The sequence below is a fragment of the Babylonia areolata genome, chromosome 13 (assembly GCF_041734735.1).
Source record: "Babylonia areolata isolate BAREFJ2019XMU chromosome 13, ASM4173473v1, whole genome shotgun sequence".
In the NCBI taxonomy this organism is placed as follows: Eukaryota; Metazoa; Mollusca; class Gastropoda; order Neogastropoda; family Buccinidae; genus Babylonia; species Babylonia areolata.
Window position 1 is genome coordinate 21,884,076 of NC_134888.1, and position 13,941 is coordinate 21,898,016.

At 41.1% G+C, this 13,941-nt stretch overlaps 1 protein-coding gene across 1 annotated transcript; it reads right to left on the bottom strand.

Annotated features, from left to right (window-relative positions):
* Window positions 1–3,537: 3,537 nt before the first annotated feature.
* LOC143288875 (uncharacterized) lies at window positions 3,538–13,699 on the bottom strand. The gene is made up of 8 exons (XM_076597532.1): window positions 13,441–13,699; window positions 13,151–13,203; window positions 12,653–12,725; window positions 11,449–11,602; window positions 9,965–10,102; window positions 7,903–8,128; window positions 5,721–5,876; window positions 3,538–4,743 (listed from the first exon to the last, which is right to left on the bottom strand). Exons 1-8 carry the CDS (start codon window positions 13,697–13,699, stop codon window positions 3,772–3,774), a joined length of 2,031 nt encoding a protein of 676 aa, XP_076453647.1. The 3' UTR covers window positions 3,538–3,771.
* Between the last annotated feature and the right edge of the window lie 242 nt (window positions 13,700–13,941).

Here is a 13,941-nt window from a genome sequence, read left to right on the forward strand (position 1 = left end):
GGACTAGATAGTACCTTGAGCATTTACTTCGAGCTCTGCGGGGTCATTTTGGCTCCAAACCACTGAAGAGACAGAATCACGTAGAGCAAGCAGGTGCTTTGGAAGAGGAGAGACTGGGTGACTGTTTAAATGTACCAGCAGAATGTGTATGTGAGGCTGACTGGCAGCGGGCAAGAATGCCTGCTGGAACATCTTAGTCCCGAGGTTTTTGTTAGGGAATGAATAATAAAAATAATAAAAATTAAAAAAAAGCGTGGTACAAGTCTACATACATGTGTAGTGACACGACAACACTTCACACCTCGTCCTCCTACATATATCCACAACCACTGACAATGATTTTTACATGAAGTCAGTAAACTGACGTGAGTCGTTCTCACCTGCTCAGCTCAGTGGATTTTCATGTAGCAGTTTCTTTTTTCTCTCTCAGTCTGATGTGCATACAACTGATGATTAAAGTGTCAGTGTCTGCACATGTATAATGAAAATAGACAATGCAAAATAAAACACACCACCGTTTATTTTCGTTGTGTAGCTCAGTACAGCTACAAGATGCATCAAATATCAAATGTCTATTGAGAAAATATTGACTTCATATCTTATCATTACTATATAAATTCCCAATCGTGTTTGATAATTTACGATATTTAACCTACATCCTTGCCATACCCACTTAAGGAATTTGCTGAATGAGGCCATTCAAAACTTTTGATTGGTTCGATAACTGTGATGTCGTTCCGTCGTGTTATTTATAGACACTGTTCTCTTAGTTCTTGAACTTTTTTTTTCTTTCTTTTTTAGGAATGCAACCCAGCAATATCGAAATCGGTACAGCAAAGGGGCAGATCGATGATGTAAGAATAGCTATAGTTCAGTAAAGCTTTAGGGGGGGAGGGGAGGGGGACGGTGGGGACGGGGGGAGGGGGGGGGGATTGACTCGCTTAAAAGGTCACGAAACAGATGACGTATTCACAACGAGGATAACATACCAGATCGACGCAGATCTGTCCCGAAACGTACCTTGGGTGGGACATTTTCAGGTCGCTGAAATGTCTCCTTTGGCCGTCAAATGAAACTGTTCCCTGTAATAACAGATGCTCTCGACCCAACAAGATCCATCCCCTGTGTGTGTGCCATGTGTGCGCGCATGTGCACGCGCGTGTGTGTGCGTGCATGTGTGTATGCACCTCGCATTTGCACAGGCGTACACTTTGTGTGTGTGTGTGTGTGTGTGTGTGTACGCGCACTTGCTTGCGTGCGCGCATGAACGTTTTTGTGGACTTGTTATTTGATGTGTTTAAATACGCACATTTCTGTTTTATCAAATTTACCAGGACGAAGACATCGAATTTTGTTGCTGTAAGTTACATTGGATTGGGATATTGCTGTATTATCTCATCGGAAACACCAACAAAACTCCAGTGCACAGGAATACACGGTATGCAGTGGATTTCACAACGGAGTATCATAGCTGGGAAAAAAAACCCACCGGCCGTTGTCCCTGATCTGTTCTGGCATGAAGGATGTACTGTTTGTTTTTTGTTTTTTTCTTAATCAGAGGAGGAGCGGAGTTGCCTTGAAAAGAGCAAAACACAGAATGGTCAGATGATGAGTATTGAAAAAAGGCATGACAAAGAATTTAAAGTCGTTCTTCAATATATTTTTTTTATGGAAAGCCTGTGGAGAGTTTTAAAGGAGTAGAGGTCAGTTGAGCAGGACCGTTTCTAGAAACTCTCAGAACGTACTAGTCTTGCTGCAGATTTTTTAACTTCATGGAATTTGTTCAGATCTTAGTCACATTAGTCTGATTTTGAGGGGACGAATGTGCAACCTTAAAATTTCGTTTAGTCTGAAAAGACATGACGAATCGTGTTGGTGGAATTGGACAGCATTAATTTAATATTGAACAGCGTTCGATTTAATTTGTAGTTTGACATTCATGTTTTTGTGTGGTATGGAAGGCAAGACTTCAAGCAGATGGAGAGAAAAAAACATATTGCTCTCATAGCAGAGGGAGATGGAATCTGGTTTGGGGGAAGAAGTTGCTTTGTATTGTTCAAGAATGTAAGATTTCCTGTTTTTATCACTGTTGAGTTTTTTTTTCAACTTTGAGTTTATTTTCCAGCAATTGTAGCATCCAGGTTTCGATGTCAAGACTGCAACTTTCCAGTGATGGTAATGATGGTGAAATGATTGACGTAGACCTGAGCGTCCATTTTGTTTTGAGACTATGTAACAAGGCTGTCGTCTGTGCAATCCTGGAGAGTACTTCGGGTTTGGATCCCTCATCTGTCACAATTGCTCCCAGGTATTTAAAGCTGTGGACAGTTTCTAGCTTCTGGCCATCCACTCTTATGTCAGTGCTGATGCCATTGGCGTTGTTGGTCATCAGTTTGGTCTTCTCTGCACTGATCTGCGTGCCATAGGCTCTAGAGGTTTTATCAAGGTGGTCCACTAAGCTAGCTAGCTCCTCTTCTTTTCCTGCCAGGCCATCAATATCGTCGGTGAAACGTAAGTTGGTGACTGCTCTGCCTCCGATGTTGACTGTTCCTTTGCGGTCTTCAAGTGCATCAGTCATGATTCTTTCCAGGAAGATGTTGAAGAGAGTTGGTGAGAGCAAACAGCCTTGCCTCACTCCGACAGCACTCACAAAAGAGACGCAAGCTCAAATGGTATGGCCATGTCAGGAGATCATCAGGGCTTGCCAAGACATTCCTGCAGGGCACAGTGCAAGGGGGGAGAAGGAGAGGCAGACAGAGGAAGGGATGGGAGGACAACATCCCAGAATGGACGGGCTTGAGGTTGAGCGATACAGTCAGGAGGTCAGAAAACCGAGAGGATTGGAGGATGCTGGTTGCCAGATCACCTGTGGCGCCCCAATGGTCCACAAGACTACGGGATAGGTGAAGGTGAAGGTGAACAAGGCTTTGCTCTAGCTTATTGCACAAAATATCTTCTGGTCAGCCAGGTCCCAGAGACACAGTTTGTCAAGAAATTCGAGCAATGCACCCAAAGTTGCATCTATGAAGTTGGTGACTCGCAAGTTGTGTTCCAGAGGTTCTATCATTTGAGTTCACAGCATACTCTACTTTGGGTAGGAGATGGCCGTGCAAGGGCCTCAATCTCACACAGTTAAATGCAATGTTTTGTGCTCAAACTCACATCCTCCAAGTGGTTGGTCTGCAGCACTAATCACTTAGCTGCAGTGGGTAATGTTTCTTGGTTGTTACTGCTGGGGCAGGGCTGGTGACAAAGCATCCTGCCCTTTTTGTGTGTGGCTGCAAGTCAGCTTGTGATAAACTTCTGCTGCTGACTAATGCATTTACGTCTAAAGACATTTTCCACCACATCAAATGAAATTTTTCAATCTTTTAAAACATTATTCAAGACTGCGAGTGGAACTTTAATTGTATTGGTGTTTTCTAGAGGGCATTTACATTTGCACAATGACAAGAAAAACATAAGAACATAAAAGCACAAATTTTATTTCAGTAAATAAAATTCTATCCAAAAACAATATCACGAAGCAGAATTAAAAAATTCAGTTCAAGAACAATATCACAGAGTAAAATCCACCTGGAGTAACAACGCAAAGTAATTTTTCACCTAATTTCTGCCAGTGAAGTAAAATCAACAATTACTTTCTCAAGAATCACATAATAGCATTTTGTATCATAAAAGAAAATGTAAAAACTTGTAATAAACTCTGCACCTTCTTTCGCTTTTACAGTCCCGACAAAGTGAAGTTCTGAAGCACATGTCATGAAGCATTCATGTCTTGGGGACCACCTCTTCACCCCAGCTCAACAGATGGAAGATCACTGGCAGGTAACTCTTACACTCATCATCCAAATGCTTCTCCAGTGTCCCATAATCTTCCCCAGCATGCAGAGCCACGTTGACCACTGAGCACAGACGCAAGCTGAGTTCAGAGCCCAGGTGAGTGAGAAGAAACTGGGACAGACGCCGCTGAGCTGCAGCCTTGTTCCTGTAGCTGAGGGATGTAGCTTCAAACAGGGCCTGGTGCAGGCAGGGCTGTAGGGGTCTCCCTTGCCCACATGCGGGACAGATGGGTTTTCCTTCAGCTTTAATCAAGCTCACCACGGTGTAGGTGTCTGACGTCGGTGACTGTTGTTTTCTTGGACTTGGACGAGAGTAAGGACCCTGCTGCTCCTCTTTAGATTCTGTATTGCAATGGACGTCTGTTTCAAGAGCCATGGGGGCCTTCAGGATGATAGACTCGTTGTGCTTGTTTTTGACAGGTGTGCAAGACCGTTGATGAAGGCTTGATGGGACACTTTCAGCTTTTCCCATTTTGAACCTAACATCTGTGCCAGCAATCATGTTTCTGCCCTCCTTTTTGCCAGCAGTTGAAGAGACAGCACCAGCAGCCTCTGTCTTAGTGCCAGAGTTACAAACTCTCTTCTGTGATGACTGCATTCTGTTCCCAGAACCACCGGCCCTGGCAAACACTGGACTGCTGTCACAAGAACTGTCTTCTTCTGGAACCTCTTTGTTGTCCTCAAACACATCATCATCAGAGTCACTGAACTTGTGTCCGTATGGGTCAGCGTCTGTGTCTGACTCTGAGTTATGTGTGCAGTCTTTCTTGCTCTGTATGTGTGGTGAAGAAGGTCTGTGGGAGATGCGCTCTGTGTGCTGAGTGTGTGGAGGTTGGGGGAGTGGACCCGGATGGAGACTGAGGACCTCTTCCTGCAGGTTGAACACTGGAGGTCTGCTGCCCTGTGTAACAGTGGTCATTCATTGGTCAGCACACACATTCTCACAACAATTGCCAGGTAAATCTTTCAAACATCACATAAAACCTTCTAATTCTATAAGAAAACAGTTACTTGTTTATGTGCCTTTAAAAAAGACCTCTGAATGCCTGTCTTCTGTCTGTAAATATCAGAGCCCCTTCTCAGTCAAAGTGAACTGTAACTTTGGAACCAATATCCAAGTCACATCACACACATCACATCATAAATCAAGTTAGCTGCCCATCATTTTATGAGCCTTTTGTTTCACATTTCCAGTGATCATAACTGTAAGTGCACCTAATATCTCCATGTTTTTCATATCACAGCAATCATCAGTCTTTTGCTTTACATTTACAGTTGTTATAAATGCCTCTTCTATCACCTGTTTTCCATACCACAGTAATCACCAATGCCTCTAATGTAACCACTATATATATGCTGTCTTTTCCACTTCCCATGACACACCCACACCCAACAGAGTGGTGGCCTGATGGTAACATGGCCGCCTGGGAAGCTAGAGAATCTGAGTCCATAGGTTTAAATCCTTCACTCGCCAGTATTTTCTCCCCTTCCACTAGACCTTGAATGGTGGTCTGGATGCTAGTCATTTGGATAAGACTATAAACCAAGGTCCCATGTACAACATGCACTTAGCACATGTAAAAGAACCCATGGCAACAAAAGGGCTGTCCCTGGCAAAATTCTGTAGAAAAATCCACTGTGATAGAAAAGCAAAACAGACTTGCAGATAGAAAAACAAAAAAAAGGTCTGCACTCTCACTGCAGCAACGTGCTCTCCTTGGGGAGAGAGTAATCTGTTGTAACGAAAGAGTAATACAACATAATACAATCTGTTCCCCAACATACCTGTTTATGTCTTTATTTCACAAACAGAAATGTGTTGTGACAAAAGAGCAACACAACACCACGCAATACAATACAATCTATCCTCGCATGTACCTGTCTATGTCTTTTCCTGGTGGGTGCTGGTTCTGCTGACTGGACAGAGCGCTGTCTCTTGATGGCTGCCTTCAGTTTGGGCGTGGCCACTGACAGGCGACGCACCAGTGGGCTCTTGACACGGAACGTGCAGTGACTGGACGGAGACTGGTCACTCTGCAACATCGTCGTAGTCAGCATCATGCCAGATGTTGTTTCTCTCTTGTTCAAAACATTACCAGGGTATTTCTATTTTTTAGTTCATTCTTACATAAAACTGAAATTCATAATTGTTTCCTTTTTCTTTTTGGATACTTTCATTTAGCAAAAAGAAGCAGTGCCCAACAAATGATATGTATTGTTTCGTGATAACTTGACATAATTAATTAGTTAAAAGAAGAATTCTGTCTACTAATATTAGAAAGCACTCACCATATGTTAACTTGGTAACAATGGGGCAGTTGTAGCTCTATGATGTCTCCTGTGAACTATGTTATTTGACTGTCAAATGTGTGCAGCTAGTTGGGAATCAGGGTGTCACATTATAAGTGGATTTTTTATGTTTTTTTTTCTTTTCTTTTTCTTGTGTGTGTGTGTGTGTGTGTGTGTGTGTGTGTGTGTGTGTGTGTGTGTGTGTGTGTGTGTGTGTGTGTGTGTGTGTGTGTGAAAATACCCTTGCTAATTATTACCATGCTTGTGTAATATGCAACTTGTCACAGGAAAATTGTCATGGTGATGACGTTGAAGAGAAAATATAACCTTCATTGCAAGGGAAAAAAAAGAAAAAAAAAAGAAAAGAAATACGTCATTGTGATCTTCACATCAGTTGTTGTTTCTCTCTTATTCAAAACATTAGCAGGGTATTTTCTGTATTTCATTTCATCTTTACATAACAGTGAAATACAACATTGTGATCATCAGACCCGTTGTTATTTCTCTCTTGTTCAAAACATTACCATCATATTTCTGTCATTTAATTCCTTCTTACTTAACTCTGAAATGCATCACCATGATCATCACACCAACTGTTGTTTCTCTCTTATTCAAAACAATTTCAGCGTGTTTCTATCGTTAACTCATTCTTACATAACAGTGAAATACATCATTGTGATCATTAGACCAGTTGTCATTTCTCTCTTTTTCAAAATATTACCAGCATATTTCAATCATTCAATGCATTCTTACATAACAGTGAAGTACATCATTGTGATCATTACACCAACTGTTGTTTCTCTCTTGTTCAAAACATTACCATCATATTTCCATCGCTTAATTTATTCTTATATAACACTGAAATACATCAATGTGATCATCAGACCAGTTGTTATTTCTATCTTGTTCAACACATCACCAGCATATTTCTGTCTTTTGATTCATTCTCATGTAACAATCAAATATGTCAAAGGAAAGTATCAGTATACTCATACTGTATCCTTTTTGTGCCTGGCCAAGAATTAATTTTTGTCCTGCTACTCTGGAAGACAGAGAAAAACAAACAAACAAACAAACCAAAAAAACCACCAGAAGAAAGGATACTACAAACATATATTCCTCCACACTCACATGACAACTGTCGTGTTGTCACAACCGCTATGATAAAACATTACTAACATTTGCCTTGAAATAAGATCAGATGAAGTGGTGGTAGATTATTGTTTGACTTGACCATCGCTGCAGCAGCTGTGTATTGTGTGTGTGTGTGTGTGTGTGTGTGTGTGTGTGTGTGTGTGCCTGCACACACGTCTGCAACCCCTGGTCTGTGAAGAAAAGTGTGACTGGAGGAGTGATGGGAGGAGTGGAAGTGTGAGATGGAACTGCAGAAGGACCAGCAAGAGCAACGGCAGGATCACAGGGAAGGAGAGGAAAACTAAGGGGTGATCATCATTTTCCACCCAAATGAACATCCTGTCTGCAACGGTAGATACTATTACACACAGAGTAAGGAACACAACATACATGTAATTATTAGAGAACAAAACAACACTCTGTTCACCAGAATGTAGAGTCACCTATCTGAAGTATGCTCTTTGTGTGTATGAGTGGATCAACATAGCAGGCTTCAAAAACTAACAAATTTCTAATGATAAACAACAACAAAAATGCAATCACACATGTACATACAACCTCCCCTAACCCTGTTTCTTCTCTCCACCAAACCAACCCAACCCACACATCCCCACCTATCATCCTCCACAGAACTCACCTGTTGACGGGGACGGGGAGAGGACAGAACAGGTGAGCCAGGCTCCCTGGATGACGGCAATCTCGGGCGCTGACGGTGCTGTTTGTGCCTCAGACAGTGCCTGTAGGTAGCGCTGACATAGGGTCGTAAGGCGGGAACACTGAGCACCTGTTGGGCGGTGGGGCGCTGCGAGGGATCTGCGTTCAGCAACACCCTAACCAGGTCCTCCAGAACTGCCCCGCACTCACTGGGAGAACACATTTTGTGGGGGAGGGGTGTCAGGTTATCCGTTATCTACTTTTACATGAAGATTTGTTGTGTTATGCATAATCTATTCAAACTTGATGACAGTTGATGACAGGTTCTCTTTTATCCACAAAGTACTTGTGCATGACAATTGGTTATTTTATCCAGTCTACTATATATTATCCACAATATACCTGACAGTGACGACTGTTTATTTTATGCACAATCTATGTTAATTTGTCCACTATCTACTAGTACATGATGACCGGTTATTTTGTCCACAACCAACTTTATTTTACTCACAAATTCCCCTGTACATGATGAGTAGTTATTCTATCCACAATCTGCTTAAGCATGATGCCTTGTTTTTTTTCCATAATCTCCTGGAACATTATTACAGGTTATGTTTTTTAATCATATTCTACTTGTGCATGACCACTGGTTATTTCATCCACAATCTACTTTATTTCATTCATGATCTACTTGAACAAATATGATGACTGTTTTCTTTTTATCCACAGCCTACTTTATTTATCTACAATCTACTTGACAATGATGACTGGTTATTTCATCCAAAATCTATTTCATCTACAATCTAATTGTGCATGTTGACTGTTTATCACATTCACAGTCAGGTGTACATGACAACTGGTTATGAATATTTATCAGAATCTAAATGTAAATGATGACTGATTAATAAATAAATAAGTCTTCCTTGCATATTTCCTGACAGATCCAGTCATCCTAAATCCAACGGACCAGAACCAAAAAGAAGCAAGATTCAAAATGCCACAAACTGTCAAAACAGGTAACAAAACAGTAAACACCCATTTCAATGAGTCTGCAAAGATCAGCAATGAGACTGAAAGAAGCTGATGAGACTATGGATACAGGAGACACATGCTCCCTGTAAAAAGTAGGCTCGTATCTGTGAACAAAACAAGGACAAGTATGTCTTTGTTTTCGGTAAACCCAGTCAGAAATGATGATCAAGCATGTTCCATAATCTCTGGTGGATTTCTTGAAAAAGAAAATAAAGGTTTTCTGTCTGATAAAATAGTAATCATCATCATCATCACAATGAAGAAACTTTTTACCAGATTCCTCCAGCTCTGCTGGCTGTCTCATAGCTTAGGTCTCTGCAAATGATTTCCCCATCCATTCTGCAATGTTGTCTGTCCATCATTTTTTTCTGTCCTCCCTTCCGTCTTCTCTCCCTCAAAAGTTCCAAGGAGGATTGTTTTAGCAAGGCCGTTGCATCTTGTCATGTGCATATACCTGTGTAGTTTTCGTTTCTTGACTGATGTCAGCTGGTCTATATATTGTCCAATACCCTGCTTGATGGTTTGGTGCACTTATTAATTGGTGATAATGATCAGTGTAATTGGTGATAATGATCAGTGTATCTGATGTTGCATATCTTGCGATAACACCTGATTACATTTGAGTTCCATAGCATGAAAAAGCAAGCAGTTGCACAGTGACCTTTCCAAATGTTATGTCTCCTTCTTCAGATTTATGTCTTAGCACTTAATTAACTTAGATGTGTTCAAATGTTATGTCACTTTTTTTTGATGTTATATCTTGGCACCTAGGTAACTTAGATGTTTTCAAATGTTATATTTCCTTTTAAAAAATTTTTGTCTTGGCAATTAAGTAACTTTAATATTTTCAAATGTTGTCTTATATATATATATATATATATATATGTTATGTCTTGGTACCTAAGTGCTCAACGTAAAAGGAACGTACGTGGCCAAACTTGTAACTGCTGCTTAACAAACCCAACATCCCTACGCCTCAGTGAAACAATGACAGAGGGCAGTGTAGGGGTTACCTGGGGATGGGGTCATAGCCGCCCTGCAGGATGTTGAGCACCAGAAGGGGCAGGTTGGGGGCCTGGAACGGAACCCGCAGACAGCACAGCTCATACAGCACACAGCCCGCTGACCACATGTCACTCTTATTGTCATAGCTGACCCACAGCTAAGGGCATAATTATCTTGTCGTCACACAGTTTTCAGCATCTCTACATTCATGTACTCAGATGCCAGTGCGCATTGTGAACAGCTCTTTGAGCAGAACACACAAAAATAAACCAAAAACAAATGATAGAGTTATTATTTGTGTTGTTCACTGGTCAAGTAATGTATATAGGTTTGAACAACTTACTTCACTAATAAGACCTATGTTAAATGTTTACTGAGCTTGTTGCATGCTATTCAGACTAAAAGTTGTTTCATTTCTGCATTTTTTTTCCTTTTTCACTGTCATGGAATTCATTCTGCCATGTAAAACTGCATAATATACAACCGTTAACTGTGTAATAAACAAATGGATTCAGTGACAAACCTCTGACAACAGCAACTCAGAGCTGTCTCCTTCTGACATGATGTTTTGGCAGCTTAAAAATTCAATCATTCAATGTAAAAGAAATATACCTGGCCCGTCTATGTCAACCTATAATAATAATAGTATTTATATAGCACTGAATCTTGTGCAGAGACAAATCAAAGCGCTTTCGCACCAGTCATTCACACACATGCATAACTCTAAAACTGTAGAAACTAAAGACAAGGAAGAGGCGGGCAAGGGAGGCTATTTTGGGAAGAGGTGGGTTTTAAGGCCAGACTTGAAAGAGCTGAGTGTGGAGACTTGACGAAGCGAAAGAGGAAGTTCATTCCAATTGCAAGGTCCAGAGACGGAAAAAGAACAGCGGCCAACAGTCGAGTGTTTGAATCTGGGTATGCGTAAGCAGAGTGGATAGGAAGCCGATCGTAGTGAGCGAGATGGAGTGTAGAGGTGAAGGCAGCCACAGAGATAGGAAGGGGGGGCAGTTTTGTGAATACATCTATAACATAGAGTGCTGATCTTGTACTTTATTCGGTGTGAGACAGGGAGCCAGTGGAGATGTTGCAAAAGAGGAGTGATGGGCTCAGATCTTTTCTTTCTGAGGACGAGTTGGGTAGCAGAGTTTGGTATGCGCTGAAGGGACTGAATGGATGAAGCAGGCAAACCAGACAATAGAGAGTTACAGTAGTCAAGGCGAGAGAGAATGAGAGAAACGACAAGTCTAGATGTTGCGTCAGTGGACAGATATTTCTGATGCGCCGCAGTTGACAGTAGCAGGACTGACTGATAAATTTTTGCATGGACAGTGTATTGTCAAGGACAACACCGAGGTTCCTGACTGACCTGGAAAGAGGGATGGATGTACTGCCAAGTTTGATTGTAGCAAGTAGGTAGAAAGCAGAAATAAAAATGGCTGTGGTGTTTTAGACAAAGATGTTGCACAAAACTGAATAATAGTTAAAAGGATACGGCTGTCGCTGACAGATCTCAGGACTGATGTAGTAAGGGGTGCCAATAGCGGTAACTGCATGGTCACCCGTATCCTGCAGGATGCGTGCTATCCCAAAATCTCCCACCTTCACCACGCCGTCTGATGTCAGGAACAAGTTCTGAGGTTTCAAATCTGCAGAATGGAGTACATCTCTTTTTTTTTTTAAAAAAATATTCATTACAACTATGCATTAACACTGCTAGTGGTCACTGTTTGAATATCTTGATAATACTGAAATTCCACATCTCAGCAAATATCTTTGATATTGTTCTGAAACACAACTTTTCATTCTTGATGGTGATCTTCACAAATCAAAATCCAACAAAGGGATATGAGACGTAGGAGGACTAGAAAGATGAGGAAATAAAGTTAAAAGTGTGAGCTGAAATTAGTTTTTGTAAGACTAGCTTATTGTGTACTGGTTTGAGGTCAGGTAAGATGAGAAGTAAAGTTTAAACTAAGTCAGTGTGAGCTGAGATTAGTTTTGTAATGGATTTGAGGACCTGTTACAAACTACTGGTAAAAATCATACATTAGAGCCATAATGAACTACTGATTATTCAATGAACATCTATTATCCGTTGCATATATGTATTCATTGCACTGTTTATCAAGGAAGTGTCACTGCATTTGGACAAATGCATAAACGCTACACCATATCTGCTAGGCAGATGCCTGAAAGCAGCATAACCCAACCTAACCTAACTTGCCACCTTTTAGTCATCATCCTTATGCTGAGTACATTAACTGTATCTGTTTGTATTTGTATTTCTTATTATCACAACAGATTTCTCTATGTGAAATGCAGGCTGCTCTCCCCATGGAGAGCGCGTCACTACACTACAGCGCCACCCATTTTTTTGGTATTTTTTCCTGCGTGCATTGTTATTTGTTTTTCCTATCAAAGTGGATTTTTCTACAGAATTTTGCCAGGAACAACCCTTTTGTTGCCGTGGGTTCTTTTATGTGCGCTAAGTGCATGCTGCACACGGGACCTCTGTTTATCGTCTCATCCACTGTACTGGCCATTCTTAGTTTGAGTGAACAGGCTATCATTTGTACAGACAAATCATATTTCACTGTACCAGTCTATCAATAATTCATCTTAAAAATGGTACTGACTGCCACATCCATTGTAGATGACTCTTGTGTGAAAAGAATAATATGAAAAAGTGTACTGACCTCTATGCAGAATGTTTTCGCTGTGGAGGTATTTGAGGGCAAAACAAATCTGAATGAACCAGTCCAGGATGGTCTGTCAAAACACACACATATACCAATACCAGTTCCCCATCCTTCCATTTGCAAAGACAAGAGAAATATATAGGGAAAACAGGGCTGAGATACAAACAAGTGTCTGGATGGTTATTCTAGGAAAATAAACTGTATTGTATACCATATGTATTTGAAAAATCATTTATATGTATGTCTCTCTCTCTGTGTGAATGTATGCATGCCTGTGCATGTTTGCATCTACATCCTTGTCTGTGTGCATGAGTGGGTGTGTTGTGCAAGTATGTGTGTGTGTGTGTTTGTGTGTGAGATCCCTCATTGTTCAGAGCACATATCAAAACCTTTCTGGTGATAATATTTAACAGGCACATTCATCATTTCCTCTGCTATTCCATATTACTTTATTAATAGGCTAAAATCAATTCCAGATATCAGTTGATGGTTTACCTCAGTTTTGAAGTATATGCCTCTCTGCTCCACAATTTTCTTCTGCAGGTCTCCTTGTAAAAGACACAAGAAATAATGGTAAGAAAACAATCTACACACTCTATAGACTCCTTAGACTAATAATATATTTTCCGAATCATAACAAAGCCAACACACACTCACACACGTGTGCACAACCAGTGTAAATGTGCAAAGTTGGGTTTGTTGGGGGGTTACTGAATGGAAGTGCCTTGTCATTTTGAATATTATCAAAAGTGTTTTCCGATATCAAAAGTGTTTTCCGAACTCACCACTCTCCGCGAACTCCATAACGATGTGCAAACGACACGCACTCACGAAGGCTTCACAGTACGATATGATGTTCACATGACGACATTTAGCCAGAATTTTCACCTCCAACAGAGCTTGTTCCATCTCCTTGTCGCTCAGAGAGTCGAGTTTTATCTCCTTGAGCACAGCCTGCTTCTTCTTACTGCGACATCTCACAAGCCAGGCTTTCCCATACGATCCGGAGCCCAGGAGTCTCAGTTTTTCGTATTCTCCCGCCATCTTGACTGGTTGGGGCAGACGATCGTGGCAGACGACACAATTCCAGCACCTCCCAAATAAGGGAAGTGACTCTCGCAGAATATGGCTCGAGTTGTTGTCACGCCCCCTTTTGTGTTGACGAAAAAAAAAAAAAAAAAAAAATCTGCACATGACGAATAACATGGCATATATATTATGTTATGTTCTATTCTATTCTGTATCATGTGTAAAATATGGCTTGATTTTTAGGTACCTGTTTGGGA